This window comes from Culex quinquefasciatus, chromosome 3 (assembly GCF_015732765.1).
Source record: "Culex quinquefasciatus strain JHB chromosome 3, VPISU_Cqui_1.0_pri_paternal, whole genome shotgun sequence".
NCBI classification, from domain to species: domain Eukaryota; kingdom Metazoa; phylum Arthropoda; class Insecta; order Diptera; family Culicidae; genus Culex; species Culex quinquefasciatus.
In genome coordinates, this window is record NC_051863.1 from 186,710,568 (window position 1) to 186,727,869 (window position 17,302).

Sequence of the window (17,302 nt, forward strand, 5' to 3'; positions counted from 1 at the left end):
AAATGTCTCTCAAATCGATAATATATATAAATATTATATATTTTACCTTTTTTTCTCATGCAAGGGACAACCACGGTCAGAAAAAAAAAACTACATACCATTGTAACTAATATTCAAAAAAAAACTGTTCTGTTCCTTCTTGGTTGAATTCCCTTGATCCCGGTTCTGGATGAGGATCCACTTCCAACGCAGATTGTGGATTACTCAATTTCATGGTTTCCATATGCTGAGATGTGCATTCAAATATCTTTCGCTTTGCAACAAAAGAAATTGCTTGTCTCGTCGCCGGGTCAAGTTTAATACCTAAGAATTTTACTAAAACTATTTGCGAATAAGATTAACCTAAAACAAACAAAAAAACAAAAATTTTCAAAACAAACCAACAAATGACAGTTAAATTTATGTTGTAAATGTTCAAGCCTACTTTGATACCATCACTATCTTGTCTTTATTTATGGACAAATAAAGTCAAGTCAGTCTCTTGCTGAAAATTTCACGAATTTACCTCCAAATTTAATGTTTTAAAAATCAAATTCTTGGCAGTGGTATTCTTTAGACTGATATTGAAAAATGGTGGCTTTTTTTGGGCTTCTCACAGCGTTATCTCAGCACTCACTTTTTACATATGGGACGGACTAGGGGAAATTCTCGTATGTTTGGCAGGTTAAGCACTCACTCCTAACTCCATCGAATTTGCTGATTTTCACTATTTAAACAACAAATTTTGCAAAACTTTTGATAGAAACTTGCTTGCTCACTTCATATTGAGCTATTTATCACTCGAGTTCAGTTGAAAACGCTTTTAATTAGCTTTAATTGAATGTCAAAGTTCTGACCTGCCAACATTAGAGGCACGCTGGAATTAGATGCTGTTCCCCTAGATTGGAGCGGCAGTGTAATAAGTTGAGTAAATTGTGCTCTGATTAGTACAACAATTGCATGAGTTTGAAATGAAAATAAAAATTTAAGATCTCAAGCAAGATCTCAGGTTTTTGAATATTTAGTGTGGTTTACATTTATGATACTTTCTTGGGTGATAGAATGGCTGATTTAAGGGTGCACAACAACCAAGGAAGTTGTTGTGTCCTTATTTAAAAATTGTCAAACTTACGGACCCAATCCTGCCACAATCTGATTGTAAAAATAGTAAACAATGTCGCTGCAAATTTTGTAGACAATTCTTCAGGGGAAGAATAAAACATTGTATCGATCGATACAAAAACGTTGTAACAGAAATCTTGGTGCAAAAAGCTCTGCTGGTTGAGCACCGTTAAACGAAACAGTGTTCAGAAGTCTACGGCAAATATATAAACAAATGAGCAATTTAAGCAAAAATTATACTGATTATTATTGGAACATGCCAGATTGATACGAAAGGAGATTGATTTATGTCTTGGTAGATTCACAGGTTTAACATGCAAGGATAAACCTAGGGTGGTTACGTAATTTGGAAAGTTTTCAGATCAAGTTCTGTCTTCATATATATATATATATATATATATATATATATATATATATATATATATAGAAACCACTAAATTTCCGATATTAACTCACATGAAAACTTGAACCCGCTTGATACAAGCCAGTTTTCGTTCAAATTAGCTGATGTTTGGCGTGAGAGTCCCTATGGAGCCAGGTTGCCAGATTTTTTGAGTGACAATTTGAAAAAAAATTTTTTTTTTCTTCCAGACTTAATAAAATTTATGTATATTAGATATTTTGTAACGCAAAAATGTATAAATCTGGAGTTTTTTTTTAAAGGTCCAATAAACCAAATTTTCCGTTTTTGCTTTTTGGGTGTTTTTAATACCCCTGACTCAAGGCAGTTTAAAAAACACCCAAAGAGCAAAAACTGGAAATTTGGTTTATTGGACCTTTTCAAAAAAAACTCCAGAAATGGCGAAAATAAACAATTTTTGAAAACAATTTTGTTCATTACTTTGAGACATTCGGAATGCCAGATTTTGCCGGAATGTTCTGCCAGATTTTTTGCTGTTCAGACCAGGTAGCCCTGGTATGCCCTTGAAAGGGAACCAAACCAGAATTTTATCTGAGAACTTTTCAAAATCCGCACCCACCCTAATCAACACGCTAGTCACTGGATATCGTTACTTATGTAACCAGTGATACGCTTTTCAGGGTGATCCTGCTACAATATAAATAAACTGATCACGCGTAAAATTAACAGTATTGTTATGCGATCCTTTGTGGAGAACAGATATTGAGTTGAACTCTCAAAGCTTGAACAGAAAAATGCTCTGGATTTTGGTAATAATTCTGATTGTTATTCTTCTGTGGCTTGATACTGTTAAACCTGAAAATTTCCCTCCAGGTGAGATATAACAGTGACAAATATCTCAATTTCGTACACAAACTTCATTCACATTCAATCCTCAGGACCCCGATGGCTTCCATGGTTCGGAAACACACTTTTGGTGAGAATGTTGACCCGTAAATATGGCGGCCAGCACGAGATCTTCGATTACCTTTCCCAAAAGTATCACTCCCAAATAGTTGGATTGAGGCTAGGGAGAGAGTTAACTGTGGCCATTCGGGGATATGCCCTAGTCAAGGAGGCACTCAGCAACGATGCCATACTGGGACGACCGGACAATTTCTTCTATCGATTGCGCACTTTGGGCCAGAAGTATTATTGGTTTTACGGTAGCATCTATAGAATAATTCTTTTCATCCAACATTTCTTATTGTAGAAAAGGCATCAGCTTTGCCGACGGTGAGCATTGGGAAGAGCATCGACCATTCATCCTTAAGTCATTGAGGCAAATTGGATATGGAAAAGCTCAAATGGAGACGATTGCCGTGCAGGAATTGGATGCAGTAATTCGAATAATCAATGAGGAAAAACCTTGTATTCAACCACATCAACTGTTGACACTGAGTAGCTTTAACGTTCTGTGGACACTGATCACGGGTCAGCGAATAGAAAGAAGTGAAGACCGACCTCGAAAGCTCCTCCAAACCTTAAGGGAACGATCCGGCCATTTTGATTTGGCTGGTGGAATTCTTAACCAATTGCCGTGGTTGCGTTTTTTGCTTCCTGACTGGTCCGGCTATAGCTTTATGGTTAACTTCAATCAACAAATGGTCTCGTACTTCTCTGAAATCATTCAGCAACATGTTGAAACTTACACTGATGACAAGGCTTCAGATGATCTGATCTACGCCTACATCAAAGAAATCAAAAATCAGAAACATTCTCCAGACACGTCCTATACCGAGATGCAAATCACGTCAACATTGCTGGATTTCTTCATTGCGGGAGGTTTGAATGTAGGTGCTGTTCTAGACCTGCTGCTAATGATGATGGTAGTTCGGCCGGATATCCAAGCCAAGGTGCACGAAGCAATTGATCAACTTCAAGACCAAATCCAATGGTCCGATCGCGATAAACTTTCATTCGTTCAGGCAGTGATTCTAGAAGTTCAACGATTCTTCCCCACCATCGCCTTTGGAGGACCACGTCGAGCCCTCCAAGACTGCACCATAGGAGGATACCACATTCCCAAAGGAACGACCTTATTTTCAGACTTGAAAAGCGTCCACCACGAGCAGGAATACTGGAAAGATCCTGAGGTGTTCAGACCGGAACGGTTCCTCGATGGCCACGGAAAGTTGGTCAACACCGAACGAGTGATTCCGTTCAGCCTGGGAAAACGCAGATGCTTCGGAGACATTCTGTCGAAGACAACGGTGTTTCTATTTTTCTCCGGAATCCTGCAGCAGTTTGAGATTGTGCTTCCGGACGGAGATAGGACACCGTCGACTGAAATGACACCCGGAATGATGTACATGCCGAAACCGTTCAAAGTTTCGTTCAAACGAAGAAGATGAACCTGTAATTAACTGACATGAATCCAAATATTGCAAAAATATATGTTTTAATATAGTTAATTAACAAACATATAAATCCTTTTTTTTCAATGAATTTCACAGCCCAACCAAATTTGCCAAAATACCATTTGTAACCATTGTATGATCCAGCAGCTGGACACCGAGTTACGGCTGAGGACAAAAACAAAGGCCAACAGAGACAACCAAGACCCCTACACAATTCCCCTTCCATTCCCTACTAACCCCGAGTAGGCTGCGGGTAATCGACTCCCCTCCCACTAACATTTTCACACATGATCCTCTGTAATTACTCTTAGCTTTAAAAAAATGTAATAACAAAAGCCGACTCGGTCCTAACCAGGTCCCAGAACCGAAAAGGAGCTAACAAAAATAATGTTATGAAAAAAAACCATTTTATGATCTTTATAAACCATTAGAAAGGAAACCCCATAAATATGATACAAATTTTAATGTGAAAGTTTGACTTATTTTATGAAATTTTGCCAATCCTTAAAAAAAAATCTTGGGTCAAGTTTTACTTTGTTTTTTACTAACATTTTCTTAAATTTGAGGTAAAAATAAGAATGCAATAATTTTTGTAATGGTCCAGATTATGCCACGCATTTTTTGAGATTTTGTATAATGGTGTATAACGAAAAATTGTATCACCCCCTATCATTTACTTTTGCCTTTAATGTCACTTAGTTTTCCTAAGAACAATAGATGCTCAAAATCCTCTGAACAAGTGTCATAAAAAATAAAAAAAATATCCAGGGATCATTTTGTATAGCGCTTTTAAGTTACTGAAAATATTTAAATATGAATAGATGAAAACTAAAACACCATTTCAGGAACAACATTTGAAAGGAGCGGTACGACATTACTCTTACGGTCTTTCGTCTCATTTAAACGCGTGTAACGAAAGGCCATAAGAGCAATGTCGTACCGCCCCTTTCAAATGTTGCTACTGATTTTTAATAACCCTTAAGCAGTACAATAACGTCATGATTCGAATTCCCGGACGCTTCGAAACCCGGACACTTCAACTTGTTTTATCAATTGTTTGGATATAAGTTCACATTGTGAATGACCAAACTGTGTTATTTGATGAATTCTAACGTCAACTATCATTTACAGTTTGTTTGAACGCTGTAGTTAATGCCAAAACAATTAAATAAATTAAAATTATAAGTTTACTAAAAATGTGAAACATTTCAACGGAAATATTTCATAGGCGTCCAAAGTACCGGGAAGGCAAAGCAGAAATTTATGTTTTTGATTTTCTTAAATTCTAGCCATTTTTATATAAACTATCGATTGTTTTGATGTTAACAGCTTATTTGAGACCTAAAGAATGCCATTCACTAACATTTCAGTCCAAATTTGTGCGATTCATAAGCAAAATCGAGTGTCCGGAATTCGAAGCAAAAGTGTCCGGATTTCGAATCAGCTTTTAACAGTGTCCGGGATTTGAAGCACAACAAGTCATTTTAATTTTCAAATTCTGATGAAAAATTGTTAGAAAAGACATATTTTGTATGCATTCTCTCAAAACTGACTGTTTATACTAAATCCTGATGATATTTCTACATTTCCAACTTATTACATGATTTTTTGCCAGCTATAACAAAAAGAATATGGTACTAAGTGTCCGGATTTCGAATCATGACTTTATGACCATACTTGATTTTTCGTAACAGAATTTTTAATTTTTGTAAAGCATATTTTTACAAAACATGTTTGAATATTTTTGTAAAAGAACTTATTTGATTTGAAGAGAAAAACTTTTTTTTTTTGAAAATTGCATATTTTTTCAATTTTTTAAAATGCCTAATTTGTTAGAGAAAGCATCAATCAAATAACAAAAAACTATAGTTTTCTATTTAAATCAATGCAAAAAAAGTATTCTGTTAAAAAAACACTATAATATTGTATCAAAATGGATTTAAAAAAAACATCTAATTATCTCCCATCTATTGGGTATTACCAAGGTTATTTAGTAGCTTTTTTCTTTCAGTTGATTTGGTCGATTCATGACCCGGGCAGACGGTAATAACAAAATTAATAATATTTCAATAACAAATCCTGTTAAAATAACAAAAAGTGTTATTATTTTATCCTGAACTTCAATTTTAAGAAGAAAACATGATAACAGTTTCTGATAAAATAACAAGATTTGGTATTGATGTGATATTATATTGAAAATGTTTAATAACACGAGGGAGAAAGAGGAAATTAAGAGGAAAAAAAAAACTCTCCTAATAACAAAATTTGTTATTCGTTTGGTATTCTGACTCAGAAATAAAATTACCATAAATCGCATAAATGGAAAAGTTTCTAAGTGTCCATAACACAATCTGTTATTATTTTTTCTTTTGTTAAATATGTTTAGATCTTTGGGATAATTTTAACCAATTTCGTCAGGGTCATTAATTTGACCATGAAACGGGGACCTTAAGCTAAAATTATTCTTAATTGTTGAAACTTTGAAAGTTATTTTTTTTTAATTATTTGATTTACCCCCTAAGGGACTTTGCTAAAATTGGCTAGAACTATGGAATAATTTTGACCAATTTCATCGTTGTCATTTACTTGACCATGAAATGGGGCTAAAATTAATCCAATAAATTCAACTTTTGAAAGTTGTTTTTTTTTAATTTTGTTATATTCCCCAAGGGAATTAATTTATTTATTGAGAATTTTTGAAATGTGAATAACAAAAACTATTACTGTTACATATTACGATCTTCTCACAATATCAAAAACTGACCTTCCCAAGTTATTTCCGTCTGGTCGGGTATGCGCCCGCAAACTCTGCCCCCAACTTTTAATTAATCATCTGTTGAAAGGTAGTCTATATCTCAGTGGGCACAATTAAAGCATAAATAACGTAATAATCAAATAAAATGAAATGAATTACACGGATAGATATTTTGTAAACAAATCCAGTAACGCAATATTGTTGAAAGTGCATACATTGGAATGTTTCCAAAATTGTCAAAATTTTGATTCGATTTGGTTTCAAATGTTTTCAAAATCGACAACATTGTTTCCAAAATCGTAAAAAAGCTGGTGTTTTTGGAAACGTTTCAATGTTTACAATAACAATTTCAACAACATTGCGTTACCAGATTTGCTTACAGAATTTCTATCCTTGTATGTTTAAACCGTTAAAAATGCTTCAAATTTTATTTGCAATACTTAAAAATCAATCCAAAACCGACATCTAAACCGAAACATTGATTGATTTTCTACTTCTCTGACTGAAGTTCATCCAGTATGGTTTCGGCATATAGATTCTTCCTGGTACCAACTCGGTGGAGGGAACTTCTGCTCCTTCCGGCAAGCTCAGCTCAAAATTTCGCAACAGTTCAACAAAAAAGAGAAATATCGTCGTTTTCGCCAGAACATCGCCGGGACACTTTCTTTTCCCCAAGCTGAACGGTAGCAAACGGTCGCAGGTGACCAAATGTCCTCCCTCATCTAAAAATCGTTCCTGTCGGAATACCTCCGGGTCTTTCCAATAGGCCTCATCGTGGTGAACACTCTCTAGATCTACAAAAACGGTTGTATTTTTCGGTATTCGGTAACCGCCAATGTTGAAATCGTGGACGGCTCGTCGTGGACCACCGAAAGCGGCTGTGGGGAAGAATCTTTGGACTTCCATGATGACCGCTTCCACGAACGGGAGTTGAGAACGATCGGACCAACGGATTGGATCGGGATGATGGTCAATTTCTTGGTGAACCTTGGCTTGAATATCCGGACGTACGACCATCATGAGCAGAAGAAAATCTGTGACTGTACTGGTGTTAAGTCCACCAGCGAGGAATAAATCCAGGATGGTCATAAGCATTTGCTTCTCGGTAAAGGTCGTGCCGGGATTGTGACCTTGGTTGCGAATCTCTCTGATGTAAGCGTAGATTAGATCGTTGGAGGACTTGTCATCAGTGATTGTCTCGTAGTGGTTTCTTATGGTTTCTGCGAAAAACTCCATTAACTGTCGATTGAAGTCTACAACCAAATTATAGCCACTCCAATTCGGAGCCAAGAATCGCAGCCAGGGCATCTGGTTCAGCAAACTTCCGGCCAAATCAAACTGCCCAGAACGTTTCCTCAAAAGTTTGAGCAACATCTGCAGACGATTGTCATCTCGCTCGATTCGCTGACCTGTGGACAGAGTCCACAGCACGTTCAATACACTTAGCAACAGCAGTTGGCAGGGTTGAACTGGTTGAATTGATTCGTTGAGAGTATGTTTAAGCTCGATAACCTCTTTTTGAATCAGCTCCTCCATTCTGGATCGACCATAACCAACTTCTTTCAGCGTTCGCATTATAAACGACCTGTGCTCTTCCCAGAGCTTTCCGTCTGTGAAGGTTAGACCTAACCTAGCAAACAAAAAAATATATAAAGTACTTCTCAAATCGACTACACATCATGAACAAACCTTTCACCATCAGTCCTTAATCGTATGAAAAAGTTGTCCGGTCGACCCAGCAAATCATCACCGGTGAGGGCTTCCTTAGCAAGGTCATAACCACGAATACCAACGGTAAGCTCTTTCCCGAACCTCAACCCAACTACCGGTGATTGATGCTTCTGAGATAGATATTTGAACACCTCGTGCAGCCCACCAAGCTTTTTGCTCAATTTCTGCACAACGAATGTGGTTCCAAACCATGGAATCCATCGTGGTCCTGAAACAAAAATCGTTAACGTTATCCATTCGACCAGGCTGAACCAACTCTAACCTGGTGGATAGTCAGCGGGTTTGATCGAATCAAACACGATCAGCGACACAAGAACTATTCCAAGCAAGAACCACCACATCGTTGCACTGCGTAAGACTAACTAATGGAAAAGTTTGCGATAAATTCGGCAACAAATGCAACTTTCAGTTATGCATGCAAGCCGGCGGGAGTGACCTCGGAAAATGGCATCTTTATGGGATATGCTGAAAAACTAACCATCCGATACCTGCATGTTGTTTGTTTGGAATAAAATTAAGCAAATTTATTCCTTTTGTACAGTTTTCAGTCACGTTACGCTTATGATATTTCTAGATTTAAAACTGTTTAGGTAAACAAAAAAAAAGAAAACAAAGGCCGTTCATGGTCACCCGCGACAGACACGGACGACGAAACGGACGCAAAAAGAACTTTTTTGCAATTCCGTCGTGAAACTACTTACTTTTCCTGGCATTCTTGAACGACGAAATAGCCTACTTTTCTGTACCAAAAATAACAGAATCGAATAGCAACACTTTTCAAAATAAATGCTGAAAAGTTCTACTTTTCAGCACTGAAATGGGTGCTGAAAAGTTGAACTTTTCAGCACTTGTTTCGAAAAGTAACACTTTTCAACATTTTTTGATTTAAACGATTTATTGACAAAATACATGAAAATTCGACTTAAAATTTCACTCAATGGGTGTTTTTGGAATTGCAAAAAATGTTGTATGGAACTCGTTGCAAAACTTGATTTTTTCAGCACTCTTCGTATTTATCCAACTCGGTGAACCTCGTTGGATAAATGTACGACTCGTGCTGAAAAAATCCTCTTTTTGCAACTTGTTGCATAAACTACTATTTCAAAACTGTAAAATCGTAAAATCGCGATAACTCGTGTTGTTTAGAAGAAATCCCCTTATGTTATTACATATATATTTTTTTGTAATTGTCTGCTCTACAACTTTGTAGAACATTGTTACATTCTTAAAAATAACCCTTTAAAGTTAGAAAAACACGAAATTTTAAAATGAAAAATTTTGTTCAAGATAAAAAAACAACCCTTCTGGGTCTATGTTGATTCGAAAAAAATTACACTAAATTTCCCATAAAATGACATGTTCCAAAAAATGTTACAGTTGAGTAACGGAAAATGGCAGAGTTTTTAAAAAATTTTTAGTGATTTTTTCGATGAAAAATCAAATCGGGCGTCTAATTTTACATAAAAGTTTCTTTAACACCAAATTTCTATCTCATCGCCGTTTCAGGCTGCAAATTATTGGAAAACACCTCTTTTTTGCATGTTCAAGAATGGAAAGGGTCGGACCACGGATTCGTGATCAGGGACAAAAGTTACCCCTTAGGACAAAGTTTCACGTAAATCGAAGAGGGGTCGGGGCAACTTTTCCCGATTTCGGCGTAATATTTAATGTTTGGCCCTTTTGAAATGTTAGTCTTGATTCGAAAATTTTGAAAATATTGTTTTCGAAAAGATCGGAAAATTTCACGAATGTTATTTTAACTTTGGTAATCAAACCATAAGATGCTGAGATATCGACATTAGTAAATAGTGGGTTGTTTGTAGAGCGTCCAATTTCCCGTCCCGGGAAAAAATTTCCCGGGAATTCCCGGGATTTCCCGAAAAAAAATATTTCCCGTTTCCCGGGAAATTTGTAAATTTCCCGGGAATTCCCGAAATTCAAACGGAAGTATACATTTTCTTAAATTTTTGGAATTATTTTTTTAAAGCTGTGAAAAAAATAAAAAATGAATAAAGCCAACATGATTTTGTTCAATTAAATGTGTTGTTTGGTTTATATATAATTAATCAGATTATCAGAAATTATGATATCAGAATTATTTCTGATAATATTAATTTTTGAAGCAACTGGGAATAGATCTTGCTTAATGAGTAATAAATTATTACAATTAGGTAAGCTTTTAACAGATTATTTCATTATTTCATCAAAACAATATTAACTCCAAACCTCCAAATTATAATTAAGATTTTTAAAGTTGTCGTTACCATGATCAAATGAGATCATTGTTATCCGAGCATTCGTTGGTGAAGGTTGTCTGAATCAACATGACTCGTCGCGTCCCGGCGCAAAACGCCGGCAATATTGCCCTACCTGCGGCTCAAGCAGGCAAAAAAGTGGGAATTTCCAAAAGGAAGGTTGAGGCCTCAACTGATGGCCAAAAACCGGGGATTTCCAAAAGGAAGGTGCTTTTGGAAGTGACATCGAACAGCAAAAAGACGAAAAAGAGCGACGGTACTGTACCGATGGATGAGGAGGAGGAGAACTCTTCATCGCACGAGGAGCAGCTTTTGAAGAACAACAAGTTCGCTGGACTGCCTGACGAGGACCAGGTAGCGGAAGCAAAGGAGAATGAAGTGAAACAGCGAAAGGAGAAACTGCCTCCTTTTTATGTGCGGCAATCAGCAGCAACGATCGACTTTCGAGCGGGGCTGGTTGAACTCATCAAGTCTGGGAAAGTCCTAGGCAACATTCGTCTGTGTCAGGACGGATTTAAGGTGCTGGTGCAATCCAGGCAGCACTATCAACTGGTCAAGGATTACTTGACCGAAAACGAGGCGGAGTACTTTACCCATGATGTCGTCATGGATAAGCCGTACAAAATCGTCGTCAGAGGTCTGTACGACATGCCAGTGGAGGAATTAGCTGCCGAGCTAAAAGTTTTGAAACTGGATGTGTTGGCCGTGCACAAAATGAGCCGACGCAACAAAGACATCAAGTACCGTGACCAGCTCTACCTGCTGCATTTGGCTAAGGGATCGACGACGCTTCCTGAGCTGAAGGCAATTCGAGCGGTTTTCAACATTATCGTGTCGTGGGAGCGATACCGACCAGTGCATCGTGACGTCACACAATGCTTCAACTGCCTGGGTTTCGGGCACGGAGGTAAGAACTGCCACCTGAAGCGTCGTTGCGCCAAATGTGGTACCGATGCGCACATCACATCCCAGTGCATCCAAGATTCGCTGGTGAAGTGCCTCAACTGCAACGGTGAGCACTCGTCAACCGACCGAAAGTGCCCCAAGAGAGCTGAGTTCGTGAAAATTCGGCAGCAAGCATCGACGAAGAATCAGCCTCAGCGTCGTAGAACTCCTCCAGCCCTGGTGGAGCAAAATTTTCCACCTCTTCAACCGCGACGCCAGGTCCCGAACTTGGCACCGTTGCCGTTGGATCCCAGGAAGAGAGCTGAGATGAATCATCCACGGCCGGGTTCCAGCCAGGAGCCGAGACCGCCACCACCGGGCTTCAGCCAGGAGCCAAGACCAACCCAAGAACCAGCAGTTGAGGAAAATGGTAATGATCTTTACACCTCAACCGAACTCCTCAATATTTTCAAACAGATGTCCGCTGCACTGCGTGGATGCAAAACCAAGACCCAGCAGATTGAAGTGCTGACCTCGTTCGTCATCCAGTATGGATCGTAGGTCCCTCAAGCTGCTGAATTGGAACGCTTGCTCCATTAGGAGGAAGAATTTAGAGCTGGTGGATTTTCTTCGCGAGAAGGAGATCGACGTAGCTGCCATCACGGAAACTCATCTGAAGCCCGGTGAAAAAGTTTATCTGCAAAACTACAAGATCGCGACGCAGCTCGATAGGACCACCTCTGGAGGAGGAGGTGTGCTTGTCGCTGTTCATCGTGATCTCAAGCCACGCCGGCTGCCACACTTCAAGCTGGACATCATCGAGGCCGTTGGGGTGGAAATTCCCACTTCGGTTGGCCCAGTACTCTTCATTGCTGCATACTGCCCACGTCAGGTGAATTCCAGAGATGGTTCAGCAGCAAAACTGAAGAGCGATATCCAGAAGCTGACACGGCGGAGCGCAAAGTACATCATCGCTGGTGACCTCAACGCGAAGCATGAAGTTTGGGGCAACAGCAGGAGGAATCGGAACGGAGTGATTCTGCACAACGATCTGCAAAACGGATACTACAACGTTGTGAGTCCGGATCGTCCAACGAGGGTGGCTCGGTCTGGGAATCACTCAATCATCGACTTCTTCATTACCAATATGGCTGAGAACGTGGCTCATCCTGAGGTGTTTGAAGAGTTGAGTTCTGATCACTATCCGGTGGTTGTGGAGGTTGGAGCTTCCGTTACTCCGCAGCGGCAACCAACCCGGAAAGATTACCACAACGTTGACTGGCAGCAGTTTCAGCAAGTGGTCGACAGCAACATCGACTATGATCAACACCCGGAAACTTCTGCTGATATTGATCGTTCGCTGGAGGTGATCCAGCAGGCTATCAACCAAGCAGAGGCTGCCAACGTTCGGGAGGTTCCTGTTAATTTTAAGGTAACTGATATTGACGTAGATACTAAACACTTGATTAGACTTAGGAATGTTTATAGGAGACAATATCAACGGACTGGGGACTATGACAAAAGATTTCAGTGAACAATTTGAACAAAATCATACAAGACCGACTTGACAATATCAGAAATCAAGAATTTTCAAAACATGTAAGCCAGCTTGGGAATTATTCAAAACCATTTTGGAAACTTTCAAAAGTTCTTAAAAACAAACCAAAGCCTATTCCTCCTCTTATTGTTGAGGATTCTCCTTTGATTACATCCGAGGAAAAGGCAAATGCACTTGGGCTTCATTTTGTTAGTTCACATAATCTTGGCGCTTCCATGACCAGCCGTAAAGAAACATCAGTTGCCAATAGTATTTCAACAATCAATGACTCTACCTTTGAATTTCCTGCAGATTCCCATGTTTCTGGTGAGGAAGTCAAAGTTGCAGTTAAACAAATGAAAAATATGAAAGCTCCAGGCTTTGATAACATTTTAATCTAGTGTTGAAAAAACAGAGTGATCAGTTCTTTCAACATCTAGCCAATATTTTCAATAAATGTTTGCAACTTGGTTACTTCCCCACCAATTGGAAGCTGGGCAAAGTCATACCAATTTTGAAGCCTCAAAAGATCCAACATCGCCAACAAGTTATCGTCCCATTAGTCTTTTGAGTAGTCTGTCCAAACTCTTTGAGAAGGTCATCTATTCAAGGCTTTTGGATTTTACCAACGATAATAATATAATTTTGAACGAGCAGTTTGGCTTCCGAAAGGGACATAATACTGCTCATCAGCTTACGAGAGTAACTAAAATCATCAAGCAGAACAAGCTTGAGTCTAAATCAACTGCTATGGCTTTGTTGGATGTTGAGAAGGCTTTTGACAATGTTTGGCATGATGGTTTGATACATAAACTGTATTTATACGGTTTTCCAATGTATCTTATCAAAATTATCCAGCACTATCTTTCGGAGAGATCGTTCAAGGTTTTTCTGAATGGGATTGCTTCTGGATTATTCAACATTGATGCTGGGGTTCCCCAAGGAAGTATTCTTGGCCCACTTCTGTACAATATTTTTACATCTGATTTGCCTACTCTTCCTGGTAATGGTGTGTTGTCACTTTTGCTGATGACACTGCCGTTATTTATAAGGGTAAAATAACCAGATATTTAGTTGGCCGTCTTCAGAAGGGTCTTGACGTTCTTTCCGAATACTTTGGCGACTGGAAAATTCGCATAAATGCAGCCAAAACTCAAACCATCATTTTTCCACTTTCCAAATCGGCCAGATTTGTCCCAAAGGATGATGTTTTGATTAAAATGAATGATGTTTCGATACCCTGGTCAAAGGAAGTTGTCTATTTAGGTCTCATACTTGACTCGAAACTTTTGTTTCGGCAGCATGTAGATAAAATATTGAACAAGTGCAGCATTCTCATCAGGTGTTTGTATCCTTTAATTAACAGAAAATCAAAGCTATCTTTGAAAAATAAGTTAGCAGTTTACAAACAAATAATTTACCCTGTTATTGAGTATGCAGTACCTGTTTGGGAGTGTTGCGCTAGAACTCATAAATTGAAGCTCCAGCGTGTCCAAAACAAGGTACTCAAAATGGTTTTGAATGTTCCTGGCTGGACAAGATCAAGTGAGGTTCATGAATTAGCAGAAGTTAAAATGTTGGATCAGAAGATTCAAGAAAAATGTTTGAAATTCAGGGAAAAATGTGCTATATCTGAATACCCCTTGATTCAAGGATTGGTTTAGTTTATGGTAAGATTAAGTTAGTTTTAGGTTAGGTTATGTTTTCTTAACATTTTTTTTTTTCCTCATTGTACCTAGTGTTACAAAAATGATAAATCATATACTTTTAAAGTTATAAAAATGAACAGTGTTTAAATCACGAAAAGCAAACTAAAGCTGAAGAGCCACAGCTGACCACTTATTATGTAAACCAAATGTAATTATTATAAGAAAGATTCAATAAAGTATATTTAATTCAAAAAATTGATCAAATGAGATGAAAATCAAATTTGTGCAAAAATAATGAATTCAATTGGTTGAATACCTAGTACTAAAGAAATTGCAATTTGAAGTAAAAGAATTATTGAGCACTGGTGCAACTACAGGTGTTAGAGGGTTAAATGTGAAAAAAAAGAAGACTTTTTGTGGAATGATGTTGATTTATCATATAATTTAAATCATGTTGCATAATACAAAAAAAAATCATTGAAAAATTACTTTCTATTGTTTGTAAAAATATTTTTAAAGCTTGCTTCAAATATTTGAAAACATTGGGTTTGTTTGGAGTAAAACCAACACTAAAAATCTTTACCATTTGTTTTAAGAGCTGAAACCAGTATTTATCATGAAAAACATAATTTCTGCATGTTTTTTTTCTCATTTCAATAAACTGGTCACAGAGGCAAGTTTAAAAGAAATTTTATGATTGTGGATTATGGATTCATTTTACTCACAGTTTAAACACATTGATAAAAAATATTTCTCATCAAAAAATACCAAAATACATTTTCTTGTACCGTAAACTGGGGTGACTTTGATAGCCCGGGGTGACTTTGATAGGTTTTTAAAATGCCCATCAAATTAATATCGAAACATTTTTGAGAATTATGAGTATGCAAGCATTAAGAGACAGCTTATTAACGAACATATAAGCAAAAATGTGAATGTTATATTGGATGTATCAAAATTAGTGGCCAAATCAAATTTCTATCAATGTCACCCCGGGCTATCAAAGTCACCCCAGTTTACGGTAGTTGAATGATTTTGTATATGCAGTCAAGCTGTTAATTGATCTTCACACTAATCTAAACCGATCTTTTCGAAACATTTTTTTGAAATTTTTAAAATCAAGACTAGCCTTTTAAATGGGCATAATATTAAATATTTGGCCCTTTTAAAATGTTAGTCTTGATTTAAAAAAATCAAAATATTTTTTTCAAAAAGATCGAAAAATTTCACGAATGTTTCATGTATCAACATTGAAAATCGGACCATTAATTGCTGAGATATCGTCATTAGAAAATGGTGGGCTGTTTGGGTGAGACTTAGAAAACTTCAATTTTCGTGTTTCTTTTTCTTTAAGCCGCTGTATTTCAGCAACCAGAGGTCCAATCTTCATTGTCTCATAGACAATTTTATAGCAAATTTTATGAACTTTTCAAAAAAAAATTTTTAGAAATGGTCACTCATGGTCACTATTTTTAAAAATTGAAAAACTGCAAATATTTCGCTAAAATCAAACTTTCGGTGGGTATATCTTGAAAACGAAGCCCTTTATCAAAAAATCTGTAAAGTACTTTTCGATTGCTAATTCAATTTTGCATTAAAAAATAATGTCAAACTAGTTTTTGCATGAAACTTAGATTTTATTTCCAAAGATCACCATTTTTTCAAAAATTCATAACTCGACGGCAGATTTTTTGACCATGTTTCTCTAAGGCTCAAAAGTTGCGGATTTTTGTCCCCTAAAACATATCAAAAAATCTCGAAAATAAAAAAATACGTATTTTGGGAAATTGAGTTTTAGTGAAAAAAAAGTTGATAAAAAAATCTGCAATTTTTTTTTCCGTGTATCTGTTTTTTTTCTCAAAAGTCCTCAACAATACCTACAACTTTGCCGAAGACACCAAATTGATCAGAAAATTCACTCAAAAGTTACAGCTGTTTGAATATTTACATACCATTTTTGTATGGACAGCAGCCAAAATTGTATGGAGACTTGTATGGGTGATCCAATGACGCAAAATAGCTTATTTGGTCATAGGGAAGGCCCCCACAAAGTTTGAGTCAAATAAAAAATACAAAAAATAAAAATGGTCGAAATCGGCCGATTTCGTAGAGAGTTGCTCACTTAGAATACATCAATTGTTCTGTTTTTAAACCTTTGCTCAGCAACTAAAGGTCATATCAACAATGTTCTAAAACGCAAAATATAGAGAATTTTATCAGCCTTTCAAAAATATGTTTTTTTCCAAAAGTGGGCAAACATGTACACTAATTTAAAAAAAAATGAAAAACTGCGACTATTTTCAAAAAAGTTTCCTAAAGATGGCTATAACTTGAAAACGGTGCACTTTATCAAAATTTCACTAAAGTACTTTTTGATTGCAAATTTGATTTTCCATCAAAAAATGAAGTTAAAAAGATCAGTATTGATTTAAAAATTCAAAACTCGATATTTTGTACAACCTGAAAATTTCTGAAAAATTGGCATTTGATGTCCCCTAAAACATATCAAAAATAAAAAAAATCTCATACATCATTTTTGTTTGTATGGAAAATTATATGGACAAACTAATGATGCAAAATGGCATCTTTGGGCATACCGAAAGCACCATTAAAGTTTCAGCCGGATTAA

General features: G+C 37.1%; 2 protein-coding genes across 2 annotated transcripts; one reads left to right on the forward strand and one right to left on the reverse strand.

Annotated features, from left to right (window-relative positions):
* The first annotated feature begins 2,444 nt into the window (after positions 1–2,444).
* Positions 2,445–3,855, forward strand: LOC6048054 (probable cytochrome P450 305a1). Its single transcript, XM_001864991.2, has 2 exons — positions 2,445–2,650; positions 2,715–3,855. The coding sequence occupies exons 1-2, from the start codon at positions 2,445–2,447 to the stop codon at positions 3,853–3,855; spliced, it is 1,347 nt and encodes a 448-aa protein (XP_001865026.2).
* Positions 3,856–7,081: 3,226 nt separating this feature from the next.
* Positions 7,082–8,841, reverse strand: LOC6048053 (probable cytochrome P450 305a1). The gene is made up of 3 exons (XM_038261380.1): positions 8,836–8,841; positions 8,306–8,604; positions 7,082–8,246 (listed from the first exon to the last, which is right to left on the reverse strand). The coding sequence occupies exons 1-3, from the start codon at positions 8,839–8,841 to the stop codon at positions 7,082–7,084; spliced, it is 1,470 nt and encodes a 489-aa protein (XP_038117308.1).
* Between the last annotated feature and the right edge of the window lie 8,461 nt (positions 8,842–17,302).

What these genes read in the sequence shown, in the direction of transcription:
- LOC6048053 (XM_038261380.1), bottom strand. An exon ending in TTAAGGACTGATGGTGAAAG is followed by an intron (nt 8,247 to 8,305) that starts GTTTGTTCATGA and finishes TTTGTTTGCTAG; the next exon opens with GTTAGGTCTAACCTTCACAG.
- LOC6048054 (XM_001864991.2), top strand. Translation starts at nt 2,445, where the DNA reads ATGTTGACCCGTAAATATGGCGGCCAGCACGAGATCTTCGATTACCTT. An exon ending in TTGCGCACTTTGGGCCAGAA is followed by an intron (nt 2,651 to 2,714) that starts GTATTATTGGTT and finishes TTCTTATTGTAG; the next exon opens with AAAAGGCATCAGCTTTGCCG.